General features: G+C 39.6%; 1 protein-coding gene across 8 annotated transcripts in view; it reads right to left on the bottom strand.

Annotated features, from left to right (window-relative positions):
* GREB1L (GREB1 like retinoic acid receptor coactivator) overlaps positions 1-12423 on the bottom strand; it is a 132034-nt gene that overhangs the window by 29970 nt on the left and 89641 nt on the right. For all 8 annotated transcript variants that reach the window (XM_063167269.1, XM_063167259.1, XM_063167306.1 and 5 more), the window contains 5 exons: positions 10894-11031; positions 8937-9122; positions 2407-2733; positions 1421-1549; positions 696-830 (listed from right to left, as the gene is read on the bottom strand). In XM_063167269.1, coding sequence (XP_063023339.1) covers positions 696-830; positions 1421-1549; positions 2407-2733; positions 8937-9122; positions 10894-11031 — 915 coding nt within the window. The remainder of the gene's footprint in view (positions 1-695; positions 831-1420; positions 1550-2406; positions 2734-8936; positions 9123-10893; positions 11032-12423) is intronic.

Genomic DNA, 12423 nt, shown 5'->3' with positions numbered 1-12423 from the left:
TGATACTGGACCTGAAAGAATCTCAGTGTTCACAACAGCTCAGTGTATCTTTTCCCAGTATCATGATATGAAAAGTATGTTTAGAACTCTGAATAGCTAAACAATTCTGAAAATTAGCAATTTTAGACAGGAAATCCTAGCTTACCTTTTGCACTTAAGAATCTTATCACATTATGCTGAATAAGATGCATCTGAGATCAACAAATTACAGATCACACTTCCCTAGCCCTTTCAGCCCAAGCTATTAAAACACATAGTTGTTTAAGCCTCAGAGCACAATGGTCTAATGCATATTACCAGGCAGGAGGACAGCTGAGGAGATCAGAAGGAGAACACAATTCCCCTCTGCCTTAAACTCAAGGTTACATTCCTTTTTTCTGAGCAAAAAGATGAGATGAATCCACTCTGCCAGTGCTACAAAGAAACATCTTCTCTACTCTGCCTGATGCCTAACAGAAGATAACATGTTTTAGCTAATAGAATATAAAAACATCAGGGGAAAAAATTTGCTGAAGGTTATTACAGAGATTTTCTGTCTGAGCAACCGCTGTATTGCTACATTTAGCTGGCAGTATTAGTATTTTAAGGTTGGCACACTGACTGCAAATGTGCCCTCAGATTCTCCTGAGGTGCATGCATTCTGACGTTTAGTGAGCTACTCACTTATTTCATATCTTGCACGTAAAAAAAATTACCTGGTTCTTGCGTAGAAACCATGGCAATTGCCTCCTGAGATGACACACACTCGCTAACATCTCCATTAAAAGGAATAATGACACTTTCCCCTCGCTGCTGTAGCATCTTCTCCAGCAGCTTGTCCAAATCATCACCTAGATCAGAATGAGCAGCACCAGGAAACCATTTCAGAGAAACACCATTGAACATTACACACGCCCATGTTCTCCCACAGCTGGTGTCAAATCTGCACTTAGGCAAGGGACTGGGCATACAGAAGAGAAGGAGGGAGAATACTTTTCTATCTACTGATTTACTAGCTGGATTAATTTTTTTTTTTTTTTTTTAAAAGGAGCCACAGTTGTATAATTTCAGGTCTGTGGCTTTACAGCTGCTGGTGACATCTGATGATTACAAAGAAATACACACCATAAAACAACCTCTAAAACCTTGCTAAAAGCACAAACTAGAAAACACTTGTGCACTTATGGGTTACATAGGTATTACATGCCTTGCTATTATATTCAACAGCTAACAGGGTTAAAAATGTTTTGCCAGAGGGTTATGAACTGCCACCACACAGGTGAAGGAGACAAGCACTCTTTTACAAACAAGGAGGAGAGAAGAACAGCATGCCTCTCAATGGAGAGAGCAGAGCTGTATCCATGTGCGTTTTAACTGCCAAACAGGAGACACACCAACCCTGAAGTCTTGGCTAGAACTTCTGCTTCTTAGAATCACTCACCTAAAGATGTATTTTTGAAATGTGATGCCAGGAAACTAACTTTCCCTGTAATGAGCTCATAACTGATCTCTTTTAAAAATTCACTGGTGGTAAGCATGCTCTCTGCAAGTGCCCGAGATTGATACTGACCTGGAGAAGAGAGAGGGAAAGAGTGAGAGCAAACCTTAACACAATTTACTGTCAACACAACCTCCTCATCCTAGAAGTCTGGGGCATTCTGATCTTCAATCATTGATCTCCACTGCCTTTACCCAGTAGACTGGGAGAGCAGTCTCAAGTCTACTTCATTAGTGACTAGAGAATTAGTTGATATAACTAATTTTAGCAGGTTCTTTGCAATTGCACATCATTTTGAATACTTGTATGACAAAGTGATACTCAAAATAAGTATTTTCACCTTAAAATAAATGGAAGATTCTGGATAAATAGCAAAAAAGTAATTATCCCAAGAGTGGGAGAAAAAAGATTAAAGAAGTAAAATATGGCATTACTGATTTATCTGCCTACAAAGGAAAGATTACTAGTCAAAGTTCATTTCCATGCAGACACACTCATTCACACACAGACAGCACAGCCAGTCATCCGTGCAGAATAAAAAGGATAAAAATAAGGACAAAAAGGATGAAAAGCACATTCTGTTCTGAGCAGTCTGCAGAAGACCCTGCCATGTAAAATATTCTTACATGAAACAAAGACAAAGCAACTATTTTGTCACTGGGTCACTTCAAGATATTTTCTAAGGCAATCACACAAACAATAAATTCTCAGGCCTCTGAAGAAGTAGTAATGACTGGCATAAAGATATTTTTCTATATCCTCATGGACTTCAGTACTCCAAATCTTGCTGAAGATACAGTAAACTGTGACATTGCAGTGCAACAATACAAAGGAGAATAAAAAGAACAAAAGGGATTTGAAAACCAGATCAGTAACTCAAGAAAATGAATTTGGCATTGCCATTTGAAGCAGTCTGCAAATATACTCACCTAGAACCACTACACAGAATTCATTTCCTCTAATCTTGGATGCACAAATGGCAACTACATAATCTGGCAGCTTTTGCTGATGCTTCATTTCATTGAGAGACCTCAAGGTCTCCGAGATGCCCTCTGCCAGGGAGTTCTGGGTGACAACCACGTGCACGAGATCCCGGGACACGCTGGCGATTAACCTGGCAAGCCAAGGGAGTTGACCTGGTGACACGGAGATGCACTGTGCACTCATCTGCAAGGATCTCTCCCTCAGAGTGAACTCCTGCATAGCTTTCAGCATGATCTGCTCAAATTCTTCCCTCAGGGGTATCTGGTCAGGACCTACAATGAAAACAAACAATTAGAAGAACAGTGTCTCATGTAAAAATGTTACTGAACCAGGAATAATTACATGACTGTCTTGATCTGACAAGCTCCTTCATCATATTTTTTTAATATTAAAAAAAAAAACACTTGCTGCTCAGTGGATATCTACCCACGTGGCTTATTCTTTTTTATTTTAGAAGCCTTTCTCTTCCACCACCGCCTTCTTTTTTTCCTCCTCCAAACAATGAGGTATTCCATCTCACTCCTAGCTTCAGCAACTGGTGGGACAAACAACGGAGTGGGAAAATATGTGCCTTTTGCCTGGAAGAGAAGGATTAAGCATGCAGCCATATGTTTTTGCAGCAGAAAACCAAAATGCTTATCCTTGTACCCTAATCACAGCCATGCAGCCTGACAAAGCCTGTTACGTGCTCTTTGTTTTGCTTTTTCTCATCTTGCATACTAATCAACTAAGCATGGATGCAAATAAACATGTTCAACCTCTTCCTTAGCTTAATTGAATTAATTTAGCAAATCTGCAAGCACCTAATCTAAAGAAGAATATGCAAGTTTAAATCTACATTCCCCAGACTCTGTCAACTGTACTGTCAACTTGAACTGGAAAACAGAAATATAAGCCATCCTATCTTGACATCAGTCCTCCATTTGAACTTCAATTAACATTCTGTTCAGTTTGTCTCATTGTCAAAGATATTCAGGAACAGTTAAAAACATTCATGAACACAGAATAAAAAAGTAATCATGGCTTATATTGCCAAGATCTCATATCAGTGCTAAAGGAGGCAGCTTCACACTTCAGCATCTTGCTTTTCTCTGACTAAACAGGGGGGGCTTAAATATCAGAGAGATGTGAAATAGTGGGTTTGGTTTTATGTTTTCTTTCAGGCCAAGAAACAGAAAGGTTGTGTGAGAAACAGGGTGTGGGTAAATAACCCACAGCACAGAATCTGTACAAACTGCCACCTGTTGTCATTTTTGCCTTTTTGAGAAGTAACATATGGAAAGTGCCACCATCCAATTACCACAGGATAGTAAGACAACTATAAACTTGTAAGTGCAAGGCTGTTTTCATTTTTGATGCAAACTGAAAAATTCTGAAGAGTCCAATTTAACACAGCATGGGCATAACGCTCTCTTTTTGAGCTCTCTTTTGGAAATGGATTTTCTTTTTCCTTCCAAGAAAGCATCACACATTCTAGGTCCTTGAAGACCTCAAAATAAATAAAAAAAAACCAAAACCAGACATATATCAGTAGAGAAGAATGTTCCTCTGCAGAAATAAAGGAACAAATGAAAATTATGTTAGCCACTAACAGAAATTAAAGCAAGCTTTTGCTGATTGAGGGAGGCTACTTGAGAGACAGGCTCTAAACACAAGGGTCATCATCATGAATCCAAGAAGATTAAAATAATGGTACAAATGGAAAAGCAGATTCTCAGTATGAGAATACACAGAATTTCACTCAGATTACTTATAAGAAAGTACAGCAGTGCAGAAAAAATAATGGAACTAATATCAGATGAGATATAAAACAAAATGATAGATATTGATTTTGATTGTGAATAGTTTCCTTAAAAAATATCAATGCTAAAAGGGAATATATAGAAGCTTCTCTACAGAAATGAGCATGCAAATTATCACCTTGATTTCAAAAACAAAACTGCAAAATAAACAATATAATAAAATATTAATATCTGAGTTACATTCAGTTGGTGTCTGGTCACAAGTGGTGTTCCCCAGGGCTCAGTGTTTGGGCCAGTCTGTTTAATATCTATATGGACAAGGGGGTTGAGTGAGATTGGCTCAGTTGGTCAGAACACAGTGCTAATAATGCCCAGGTAGTAGGTTCAAACTCCACATGGGGCATTCCCTTAAGAGTTGGACTTGATGACCCTTATGGGTCCCTTTCACCTCCCAGTATCCAGTAATTCTGTATGAGAGCACCCTCAGGCAGCTTGCAGGTGACAGAGGGCAGGAAGGCTCTGCAGAGGGATCTGGCAGGCTGGATCAATGGGCTGAGGACAATGGTTTGAGGCTCAATGTTGGAACCCAGGACATCCCTCTGGCTGTCCTGAACTGCCAGGACCCTGCCAGGGGGCTCAGAGACCCTGGCACAGAGCCCAGGATGCCTGTGGTTTTGATTATGACCCATGGAGCAAGTTACCAACCTTAGATGAAGATCTGCAGGCCACGACAGTTAAGTAGAATAATAGTGAATTTATCACAGGGTGAAAAAGTAGATTTTGGGGTTTCTAGAATGGGGGTTCAGGGGGCAAGATGGAAGGACCTGGGAGTGTCCAGCCTTTCTCCTTCTTCTTCTTGGCCTCCATCTTCTGCTGTGATGTTGGCACTGTTAGATTGGTTTAGAGTAGAAGCTCACTGTCTAACACAGGTGATAGGTATTGGAAAGTAATTCTAAACATTGTATTTGTAGTTTCTAGTATAAAGACATAACACCACCCCGGGGGCAGGCAGAGTGCCTGGACTGTCTTGCTGAACGGACCTCAGCTGGACAGGAGAAAGAATTTTATAGATAAGGAACAATAAACAACCTTGAGACTGAGAACTGAAGAGCCCTGACTCCTTCTTCAAGCACTGGGCTGGGAAAAGAGACTTTCTAACTCTTCTCTGGGTCACTCTGACCAGCGAGAGACCCGAGAGTTCAACTGAACAAAGTGCCATGTCCTGACCTTAGGTCACAACAACCTCCAGCAGCAACAGTCCTGGGAAGAATGGCTGGAATTCTGCCTGCTGGAAAAGCACCTGGGGCTGCTGGTTGATGGCTGGCTGAACATGAGCCAGCATATATATGCCCAGGTGGCTCAGAAAGCCAATGCCTGGCTTCCACCAGAAAAAATGTGGCCAGCAGGACCAGAGCAGGATCTTCCCCTTGTACTCAGCACTGGTGAAGCCACACCTCCAGTCCTGTGTGCAGTTCAGGGCCCCTCACTGCAGGAGGGACATTGAGGTGCTGGAGCCTGTCCAGAGAAGGGCAGCAGAGCTGGGGAACACAAGTTTTATGGGAAAAGGGAGCTGGGGTTGTTTAGCCTGGAGAAAAAAGGGGCCAGGAGGACTTACCATTACCTGACAGGAGGCTGTAGCCAGGTGGGGATTGGTCTCTTCTCTTGGACAATAAGTGACAGGACAGATGGAAACCACTCCAGTTGTGCCAGGGGAAGTTTAGATTGGACATTGGGATAAATTTCTTCACTGAAAGGTTGGTTAGGCATTGGCATAGGCTGCCCAGGGAAGTGGTGTATTCAGCATCCCTGAAGGCATTCAAAAGACACATGGATGTGGCAGCTGGGGACATGGTTTAGTGATGAACCTGGCAGTGCTGAGTTAATGATTGGTCTCACTGATCTTAAAGGCTTTTTCAAACTAAATGATTCAATGCTGCTATGATTCTATTCCATTATTCTATACAGTTTAAGTCAATATATTGAAATGCCATCCACTTCTGGACGACACTCATTTCTGGGTAGACAAACTTCAGGGTACATCCCACAGGGACTATTTCTCCAACCACCTATGACAGGAGAATTGCTGGAATAAGCTCTTGCTTTTAGTTTCTGACTATCCCTTCCACTCAAAGCAAAGCCCTGCAAGAGCCTTGACTCTGGATGTGCATTTGGACATAAAAACTACAAAACACCTCTGGGTGTCAAAGCACACAAAATCTAGAGCCAAAATGACTCAAATGCACCACAACAAGAAAGAAAGGAGAATGATTTCAGAATCCTAAACAGGAGGTATAACAAAGGCTTCAGAAATCTTTTTCAACCAGAACACAGACCACCTTAGCACTGCATAGGCAGAGATGGTGTTTGTAGAAAAGGCGGTACAACAGTAAAAAGCTGATGATTGCAGATGGTGGAATGTAACCCATACTGCAAATATGGGCATTCTGATATATAAAAACAAAGCTTGAGAACATTTCACCATGAATGCTGCCAAAGATAACAAATGTGAAATCTGAATAAGTCCTGGAGGTAGACTAAAAAAAAAAAACCCACTAAAATCAAACACACTTCTTTATCATTTTTTACTTATTCCTTCATCACAGTCAGTGGAATTTATTTATAGCCACGCTACAGCTCAAAATAACAGGTTTAAAGAAGGTTTAAAGCATCAGAAATGCATTTGGTTTTTTTTACTTTGATTTGTAATATCATCACGAGCTGCTCAGCTGATTTCTGAAAACACAACAGCATCATCCTACAATTAAGGCTGCCATAATTTCACAAGAACACTGACAGGAATTCTCAGCTATATCCTTTTTTTTTCCAAAAAAGGAACACTTCCATAGCTAATAGTCTTATCATCTGTGATCACAGTCATCTGCAAATACATTTTATACAAGTAGTGAGATCTGAAAAAAATTAGGCAAGCCTCTCTTTCATGCTTTTGCCTGCTTTTTATCTTTGCCTTTATCTTACTCTTTCGCAATATACTGTGGAGAAAAGAAAAACATGTTAGTTCTACTTTCTCAATTAAAAAAAAAGAGGCTTACATTAATAAATTGTTAATTTATATCTGTATTGGTCTCTTCTTGTAAAAAACTTTTGAATCTGGTCACCCCCCACTCATTTCTAATCTGGTCTGATTTAACAACATGGGACAAAGGCTACATTTCCGTGCAGCCGTCACAATTCCAACAGTTTCAAGTTAACAGCAATATTCAAACCAGCAACATGTTTTGATCCCCTCCTCTACAGAATGTTTTTACTTTTCTCCTCATTAGGCTCTTTCATCTTACAGCACTGGCACACGTCTCCACAAAAGGTCAAACAGCAAACTATTCAGCTTTGCCCAGCTAAGAACAAAAGGCAAACCAAACACCTGCTAATAAGAGAACAGCTTTATGCTGAAGTCACAATGCTCAATGAACACAGTTCTGCTACAGAAGCTTTGCATGAAGCCTCCTCTAGTTTGCAGCAAGTATAGACTTGATGCATCCATCTGAAGTTAGACTTGCTCATGGAGCATGATTCACTGACTCACGGGTTTCAACAAATAGTTTATTTTTAACTGGAAAGGCTGTTATCAGCTGGCCTCAAATTTGCAAGCTGCCTCTATCAATCCAGAATTGTGTAAAGCAGCTGGTTTTACCACACACACTCTACAACTTCCCAATAAAGATGAAAATCTCAAATAAGAAATTTAGGCCCACAGAAAGAAGGTAACAGAAAAACATCCTGTAAAAAATTAAGAAACCCCTTGTCAGTTCTAACATGGCATCCAATGAACTAGTGAGGCAGAGAATGACAAACAAAGCTAACAGGTCACTCAGAGAGTATTATTACAACATGGAAAATGGTTTCCTTCCTGTCTCCTCCACAAACTGCAGAGAAGTGTAAGCACTCATGGGTGAAACCTGCATGTTTGGGGTTTGGAGCACATTTGGTCCCCAAACTGTAAGGCTATCAGCAGTTGTGCTGCTTTTGGAACACCTGCATATTTCATACCATTATGTATTACAGATGCACTGTGCTATTCACAAAAGTAACTTCACACTCCCCTGTGATAAGTGGCATCTTTTCAATTACAAAAGTTAGAGTGAGACTACTGTAGAAGTTTCCCAACACTATCCTGCCTTTTTAACTTCTAAAACCTTGCTGCTACCACTGCTCTTTTTATTCTAAGGTGGGGAAAATGACTGGACCTGCAATAAGAGGAAAAAAATGTGGCTTGCTTGTTTGCTCTCAAACTTGCAAAAAGTCCATTTCAAAAACATTTACAAGAATGAGATATTCACTGAATCACTTGCCTTAGTCTGAATAACAAATGTGGTTTTCATGTAAACAGTGCTGTCACCAAAACAATGACAACCATCACACATCTGCCAGCATTTGTCACAAAACTGAATAAAACAGACCAAGTGTCCTTAGAAAGGGCTGTGATAACTGATGGTTTGATACCCTAAGAAAATGAGTTATCTGCATTGCAAATCCATTTCACAAAGGTGACCTGGTCAATCCCCATATGGAGAGTAGAAGCAGTATCAGCCTTTAAATTCACCTCACTTCTTCCGTTTCAGGAGCCAAGTGGCAAAGTCGCACACACTAGATGGAGCCACTTGCCTCTCCCAGCCACAAAAGCAGCCAGAAAACTGGCCCTAAAAGGGACGTAAAGAAGGTATGAAGAAAAAAGGACAGTCTCAAATAAAACAAAGTACTTACGACAAATTGCTTACCTAGCTGGACAAGATACTGAATAGTTAAAAGTATCATATTCTCCACACTTAGCAGCTGACTGCTGGACAATCCCAAGAGATCCAAATCCTTGTTTTCCAGCTGTGGAATCTTGTAGCAGTTCACCAGTAAGGGACTTACAACAATATCACCAACATTTCCATAGAAATAAGGTAAAGTGCCATAGCCTATGATAAAACAAACAAAACCCCCACAGAAATTCATAAAATTTGCCCATTACATGAAATCTTGCACAATAATACATTTCCAAACATTTTCTTAAAGCTGTCTGGCAAAACACATTGCACCAATGATTGTTCTTGGCATTATAATAGCCTAAAAAATAAATTTTAGGCCAGTGATCCTCTGCTGTGTTTTACAAGAAGTGATCACATACATTTGCAAGAACTAACATTAACTGCATGATATCCAGCAGGGTAATAACTATTGTTAACCAAATACAGCTGAGAATATTATCTGTTTGGGTCTTACCCTGACCTTTAAATACAGATTCTCCATAATATAGTGTACAAAGAAAAAAAAATCAATGAAAGCAAAAGTACATTGATCTTAACATTATAAAAGCAGCATAAGTCACATTAGCATTGATTCAGCCACTGTGGTATTGCTGGGATTGATTTCACTTTTTTTGCCACCTCCCCATTCTGTTTTCATAAACAGGTAAAATAAACATTGACAACTAAACATGCTATTCTGTAAGGTAAAGCACATGAGCACAGGCTAACTCCTCTTTTCCTTCAGAATGTTTTTCATTTCAAAAGAAGCATTTCCACAGAGATTTTGCCAAATCCATCCTTTTGGGTACATCTGGTTCTGTACTATTAATAGGACGCTGTTTCTCAGGGCCACTAACAGTTTAGCCTAACTGAGGACTTAATGGCAGCTCTCCAAGAGCCTAAGGGCTGCATTCAATTTGCACTTAAGCTGATGGCTGTAGGCACCCTCATCTTTAATAAGGAAGTGTTTCTCTGAAAACCATTAGAGCACCACGCTAGAGCTTTATAATCGGCTTCCAGAAACAACGCTGAGCAAAACAAGCCAGAAGCGTAACCCTATCCTTGACAGATTTACTGGTGTACATGGCCCTGGTAATTCTCCAGGAGCTGTGTGTATTAAAATTATCTGTGCAAGTCGGGACTTGGAGAACTTCTCCATTCCTTCATGGAAATCATTCTACAGACTGTTTTGACAAGCATGTTCTATTGACACTGAAGCTACTTTATATGACCATCTATACTATATTGGACCTAAATAAAATATAGAGTGAAAAAAAAATTCACTCATCAAAATTTTGGCAGCACTAGCAGACCCATCTGTTTTAATGTATTATGCCCAAATAGCTCAGGTTGAAAGGCACATTCACATTAAACGTCATACTCTTAAAACAATGTCTTGCTAAGGGTTAACAAAGTACTTTATACAGCTAAAGGATTTTAAAAGCCTGAAGCCTGATCTCTTATCTCAATTGCTTACAAGAACTATGGACTATAAATGACAAAAAGTTAGTATGATTTACTTCTGTTTAGTCAGTGCAAATCAATTTTCTGGTTCTCATGTAGAATTCTGGGGCTTCAAGATCTGAACTATAAATGCTGCAGGAAATATTTGCTTGGTTTATAAGTTGTTTATACCGGAAAGCTATTTTCATTACTTGGAAATTGTTCTCTTTTTGGGTTTTATAAAAATCTTATTCGTATAAAACTTAGATTTGGCCAGTGGCTCTGCATAAATTTGACCTAGTGGTGACCTGTTTGCAAATCAGGTTCTCCAGAAATCGCCTGACTTTCAGTTTTAAATATTGAGCAACTAAAGGAAACTATCTGTGACAACCAACTTTGTATTGTACACGACCAACAAAAAGAAAAAAAAAAACCCTTTGTCCTGGGGAGTGTGTATTAGTACAAAATGCAGCATTTGATTCCCCAGTGTAAGACTTACCTATCAGAATCACTGGTCTGACTCCCGAGTTATTCAGCAGGTTTTCAGGAACTATTACAGTCTCCCCTGCTGGGATGGGTTGAGGCTGTAAAATTCCAGTTAACATGGATTGAGGAACTGGGACTGACAAAAGAGGCTCTATAAAATAAAGAAAAGAGAGACTTCCATTACTAAAAGGCTCATACTGTGATTTGGCCTTATGAACAAATAAGAAAAAAATTACTGCAAACCACTAACTGTAATAAAATTCAAAAGGTCTCTGCATTTCCTGCTATAGTTTTAAGTAATTTAAATGAAGAGCCTATATCCTCCTGTAGCCCCACCCCCAAAATAAAACTTTTTCTGGCCACTGTATTGTTGGTGAGAATGAGAGAGCAAAACACAGGTTTGAATATGCATCTTTAAACAAAGCCAAGTACTGAGCCAAAAGGCCACCCTCCAATACTGCCTCTCAATACAAGGGAAGAAACTGCTTCGACTTCTGACCCAGAATATATGTAGATAAGAAAAATACAAGCAGGCCAAAATCTCAAAGTTGCCCTTTGATAGTTGCCACAAGGATAAAAATCAAGCTTTACTCATGAAAGAGCAGCACCAGCTTTCATAAACAAAGGAAGCCAAGCGCAAGAATTTTGTAATCTGTAATCAGGTTTCAGAGTAAGGCCTGCTTCACAAGTTTCTTAGGCTTCATTTGGTGGTTTGCAACCACTTTTTCAAACCATGCCACCAAGAGAAAAACATCAAAGTCAGGATGAATGAATGCATACCTGAATGTTTCACATGGGGAAACTGTTTATCCAACAGAAAAAAGTACTACTAAAGACTCATAGAAAATGGAGTACACAAGAGAGGTAGCAGATTAGTGGAGACAAACTCAACAAACAGGGGAGATTGCCTTATATCATGTCTCTTCAGCGGGTTTCTGAAGATAGAAACTGACAAAAGCTACAATTTCAGGTGTTCAGAAACGCAGGACTGCACTACCATGTAACCCTTCCTCCTGTGATGAGTATCTCTGAAAATAATTCCAAAATATCTTAAAACCAAGTCCTCAAGAGCAGAGTTAAAAAAGCATGGTGCATATTGATGAATGTTTTTTTTCACTCCTTGGATGCTTATTCTCTCACTCTATAGAGAAAAGAATAAATAACTCTTTATTACTCTTTAGAAAATATGCTAAATCTCACAACTGAAAAGTACTCAAATAGGGAACAGTTTTATGAACAGTTATGAATAAAGAGGTACCTACATGGAAATCAATGAGTACTCGTAATTAATTCTATTTCCTGCCATGATATTAAACTCCTACAGCTTTTCCATGCATGACTAACATTTGGTCTCACTTTCTGCTTTTAACTGAAGATCACCTAGTGTATCACTATCAGTGTCCTTTGTTAGGCCAAAATTATGTAAAGCTGTTTTTCCCATGCAGAAACAGAGTGTACAGCTTCTGTATCATCCCACACCACACTGAAACACGACAGTCAAGGCGAAGGCTAACGAAAAATCCTTGAAATATATTCATATATC

This window comes from Melospiza melodia, chromosome 1 (assembly GCF_035770615.1).
Source record: "Melospiza melodia melodia isolate bMelMel2 chromosome 1, bMelMel2.pri, whole genome shotgun sequence".
NCBI classification, from domain to species: domain Eukaryota; kingdom Metazoa; phylum Chordata; class Aves; order Passeriformes; family Passerellidae; genus Melospiza; species Melospiza melodia.
Note: the sequence above shows the minus strand (reverse complement) of the source record. Positions and strands in the feature narration are given on the sequence as shown.